Genomic DNA, 4,858 nt, shown 5'->3' on the forward strand with positions numbered 1-4,858 from the left:
GGCGCCGCTGCCGCGTGCCCGTACTGCACCTACCACAGCCTGCGCGTGCGAGGTGCTGGTGAGCGGGCGGAGGCGCTGGGGCCCACACTCCGCTCAGCGCCCACCGGCAGAAGTGGCCCCCCGCCCGCCGCCGGCCCCGCCCCGGCCCCGCGCCGGCCTTTGCCAAAGAGGAAGAAGTTCTCACTTCGACCCAGCCCAAAAAAGCAACTTACCCTCGACCACGCTCTAGCTTATGAAACAGCGTGGGTGCAGCTGGAGATGGGGGGCACCTGGACCCCCTGCCTCTGCCCTGGGGAACCCCAGCCTGGAACCCCATAGCAGTCCGCACACACCCCTCGCCTCTGGGGACCCCAGCCACAGGAATCGCCCCAGGTCCTGAGGACCCCCAACCTGAACACCCCACTGCAAGCGCCCAACATATCCACATACCCCCAACCTGCTCCGCCTGTCCCAACTCAGCCCAGACCATAGATAACCACCCCATCCAAGCCCCTTGCCCCCATACTCCCCACCAGATGGAGGGAGCTGGCACTTCTGAATGCGTGTGTGTGGGGGTGAATTCAAAGCACACACCCCACCTTCTAGTATAGATAACCCACACACAGCAAGATGGTCCCAAACAATAGCTGCCCCAGCCAAACCCCTCCTCTGTGCAACATGTGTCAGGCATGGTCGGCGCCGGCTGGCCGTAGTAGCAGAAGCCGGCCTGGTGGGCCGTGGCCGCCTCCTCCCCCTCGAACGCCGCCTTGCACTGGCGGCACAAGTAGCGGTGGGTCACGTCCACTGTGGAGACCCCGGCCGGCTCGGGGGCCTCGGGGGCGGGCAGCAGGCTGCTGGGCAGCAGGCTGATGAGGGTCTGAGGTATGACGGGATTCATGGGGAACAGCCCCTTCTTCAAGCCGTACAGCTGCTGGAAGTACCCGCCGGGCAGCGGGGTGCTGAACAGTGAGGCTGGGGCGCCCGCTGGCACGGAGAAGGGCAGGAACTGGGTGCCCAGGAGTGCGGGCACCGGCGGCTTCAAACCCTTCAGGCTCTTTAGGGTGGGCGAGGCGGGGTTGGCCACGGTGCTGGGAAGTCTGGCGACTCCGGCGACCGACCCGCTGGCGGCTCCCGGCTCCGGCTGGGTCTCTCTGCTGGGCTCCGGCGCCGAGCCGAGCAGGCTCTGAGGTAAGGGACGTCCTGGCGGCGTGGAACCCAGGAGTCTGGTGCTGGGGGCAGCGGAGGGGCCTGCTCAGAGGAGAGGGACGGGGAGGGGAAAAGCATTGTGGGGAGGTCACCATGGGGCGCTGAATATCCCTGCCCCCCCAGTCCCACACTTCCCCTCCCCTGCACAACCACGGGAACCCCCCCACCCGATGGGGGCCCAGAGAGGGCAGGAAGTTGGGAAGGGGGAGGGAAATGGGGGAGCAGAGGGGAGGAGGGTGCGAAGCCGGGGGGGCACTGCTAGAGGAGAGGGAGTGGGGAGGAGGACAGTGGGTGGGCCTGGGGGAGGAGCAATGTAGAGGCGTGGGGGCATGTGGGAGGACACTGGAAGCAGGGGCGGGGAAGCCCCCTTCCCCTCCCCCCACTGACCCCACTCACCTCACCACGTCCTGCCACTCACCTGCAGTGCCGGCTCCTGGGGGGGCTCCAGGGGGGACGGGCAGGAGCGTGGGCCCTGGCGCCCCATCATGGCCCTCGCTGCGCAGCTGGGCCTGCACGGCCTCCTTGAGCCGGGCCAGGTGGCCACGGGAGAACAGGTGGCCACGGCAGGAGACGTAGAAGTCGTACTTGACCTGGCAGACGGGGCACTCAGCCCGAGGCTCAGGGGGGCCCTCGGAGGGAGCCCCAGGGCCCCCCTCAGCCAAGGCCGCCTTGGCCTTCTTCTCTTTGGCCCGGGCATTCTGGAACCAGACCTGGATGACCCTCTTGGGCAGGCCAATCTCCTCACCCAGCACCTCACACTCGTGCATGGTGGGCGTTCGGTAGGCCTCATAACACGCCTTCATGATCTTCAGCTGCAGGCTGGACATCTGGGTCCGGTAGCGGCGCTGGGCCAGCAGATCCAGCCCGGCCGCCCCCTCCGACGCTCGCCCATGCCCGCCTGGCGACTCCGGATCGGCCAAGGAGGAGGAAGAGGAGGAGGAAGAGTCACTCAGATCGCCGCCAGATGGGCTCCGGGCTTCGTTCAGCTCTGACAGCTCTGGCTCGGCCTGGTTGATGCTGTAGGGGACACTGGCTGTCCCACCATCAGAGACGCCATCAGAGACGTTGGCCATCCCACCACCGGAGACACTGGAGGTCCCGCCCCCAGAGAGGTTGGAGGTCCTGCCACCAGAGACGTTGGCCATCCTGCCACCAGAGACGTTGGAGGCCCCACCACCGGAGACGTTGGCCGTCCCGCCACCAGAGACGTTGGCCGTCCCGCCACCAGAGACGCTGACCGTCCCACCACCAGGACTCAACTTGGCCAAGGAGCAGGATGGGGAGGTCTTGAGGGGGGGGATCCCGGCGCTGGCGCTGCACCGGAATTGCCCCTTGCGTTCCCTGGCACGGGTGTTTTGGAACCACACCTGCACCACCCGTTTCTTGAGCCCCACCTCCTCAGAGATACAGTCCAGCATCTTGCGGGTGGGGTTTGAGTCCTGCACGTACCAGCGGTAGAGGACGTCCAGCTGCTCCGGGAGGATGGTGGTGCGGAGACGCTTGTCTCGCGGAGGCTCCCCTTCCCCGCCGCTTCCGCCGCCTGGCGACTGGCTCCCATCCTCGTGCTTCCTCTTCATGGGCACCCCCTGGCTGCGGGGCAGCTCCGGCAGTGGGTCATGAGGGGCCAGGAGTGCTGAGCCATGGGCTCCTGGTGGATCGGAGGAGAATGTGGGGGCCTTGCTCTCCAGGGGCTCCATGGCTCCATCACTCACTGGCTGATCTTCCTTGGGATCTCCATCGCCCCTTAGTGCCTCTTCCTCATCTTCCTCCTCCTCTTCCTCAGCTGGTGGCTCAGGCTCTTCCTCCGGCTCCTCCTCCTCTGGCTCTTCCTCTCCTTCGTCCTCCTCCTCATTTCCTTCCGCTGAGGGCCGGTCGTCATAGCATTTCTTGAGATGCCGCACCAGGTCGAAGATGCACCGGAAGGTGGCTTGGCATTTCTTACAGCTGGGTTGGTTGGTGATGGTGCCCCCTCCAGCACCCCCAGCCTCGGCACCATTCTTCCGGGCCTTCTGCCGGGCATTCTGGAACCACACCACGATGACCCGGTTGGCCAAGCCCAGGAGGACGGAGAGACGCTCCACCTCGCCGTCCTTGGGGTAGGCGCTGGCTTCAAAGAAGGACTGGAGAGCCTGCGATTGGAACTCGGTGAATTTGGTGCGGGAGAACCGCCGGCTCGACTGACCATCCCGAGATGAGTCCGTCCCTGCTTCCTCTTCCTCACCCCGGACCCACCGCCCTTCGGCTTCGGGCAGTGCCGGGGGCACCACCACTGGCACTGGCTGCATCAGGAAGGGTGGGCAGAGAGGGGGGATGCTGGGGGGCACCGGGGGTGTCTCCGCAGGGGCAGTGCCCTCGGCTGGTGGGTACATGCTGTCGTAGGTCTTCCGGAACTGGGCAGCATAGCGGCTGAGGGCCTCGAAGGGCAGGAAGCGCCGGTGAACATGTTCCTCGTGCGTCTTCAGGATGAGCATGTTGGAGAAGACCTTCCCGCACGTGCCGCACTGCAGCTTCTCAGCTGGCGGGCGGGGCAGCGGGGCCACTGGAGGGGGAGCCGTGCCCCCTGCCCCCTGCTTGCCCTCATTGTACTGGATCACCAGCTCGAAGCCGAAGTTCTCCAGCAGAGCCTTGGCCGCCGGGTGGGAGGCCACGTTGGCTTCCTCTCCGCCAGCGTCCTCCTCCGTCTCCGGTTTGGCGGGGGCAGGTGGCGAGGGCGGCGGCGGCAGGGGCGGCTCCTTGGGCGGAGCCAGGATCAGTGGGGCTGGCGGAGCCGGCAGGGCCAGGGCTGGTGCTGCCAGCGCGAGCTTGGGCGCCCCCTTGAGGTCATGCAGGTAGAAGGGCAGGAGGAGCTGCTGCTGCTGCAGCTTGAGGAGAGATTCCGGCACAACCGGGAACGGCGGCAGCAGCGGTGGGGAGAAGAGGGGTGCTGGGAACGGCAGCGCCGTCGGCACCTCCAGGATCTTGGGGGCTTCAGCTTCGGTGAGGGGGGCCGGGGCTGCCTCCCCCGCCTCCGGCGCCTCTCCTTTGCTGGCGGCCTCCGCCTTGGCCACCCGGGAGCGGGTCTGGTGGAGCACCGAGCGCATGTGGATCTCGAGGGTGGAGCTCTGGTTGTAGGACACCCGGCACGTGGTGCATTTGTAGGGCTTGTCGGAGGAGGGCTGGGGGGCACCGGGACCCCCTGAGTCACCCTGGGAAGGGGCGGTAGGGTCGGATGAAGCCTTCTTCATCTTGTGGAGGTGGGAGACAGAGTTGTAGTGGACCAACAGAATGTTCTTCTGGGTGAAGGATTCTTTGCACACCGTGCACTTGTACGGCCGCGACGGGTCCAGGAACTTGTCCAGGGCGAAATTGGTGGCTTTCCGGTAGGACAGGGGGTGCCGGGGGTCCTGCAGGGCTGGCGAGGTCTCGGGGGGGCGCTGCTGCTCTTCAGGGGGGGCGGGAAGCTGGACAGGGGCTTCCTCCTCCGTGTCATCGGCCTTTGGAGCCGGGGGGTTAGGGTTGAGGGTTGTGGGGTGGGGATTAGGGGTGAGAGTTAGGGTTGAGGGGTGAGCGTGGGGCTTAGGGGTTTAGAGTTTTAGGGGTTAGGGGTTACAGGGTTAGGGTTAGGGGTTTAGGGTTAGAGGTTAGGATTTGGGGTTGGGGTTAGGGTTTTGGGGTTAGAAGTGAGGGTGAGGGT

At 66.1% G+C, this 4,858-nt stretch overlaps 1 protein-coding gene across 1 annotated transcript in view; it reads right to left on the bottom strand.

Annotated features, from left to right (window-relative positions):
* ZFHX2 (zinc finger homeobox 2) overlaps window positions 1–4,858 on the bottom strand; it is a 68,796-nt gene that overhangs the window by 5,013 nt on the left and 58,925 nt on the right. Inside the window, 2 exon segments of the mRNA XM_075061303.1 lie at window positions 642–1,227; window positions 1,604–4,739. Coding sequence (XP_074917404.1) covers window positions 642–1,227; window positions 1,604–4,739 — 3,722 coding nt within the window.

The sequence above is a fragment of the Chelonoidis abingdonii genome, unplaced genomic scaffold (assembly GCF_003597395.2).
Source record: "Chelonoidis abingdonii isolate Lonesome George unplaced genomic scaffold, CheloAbing_2.0 scaffold0004, whole genome shotgun sequence".
NCBI classification, from domain to species: Eukaryota; Metazoa; Chordata; order Testudines; family Testudinidae; genus Chelonoidis; species Chelonoidis abingdonii.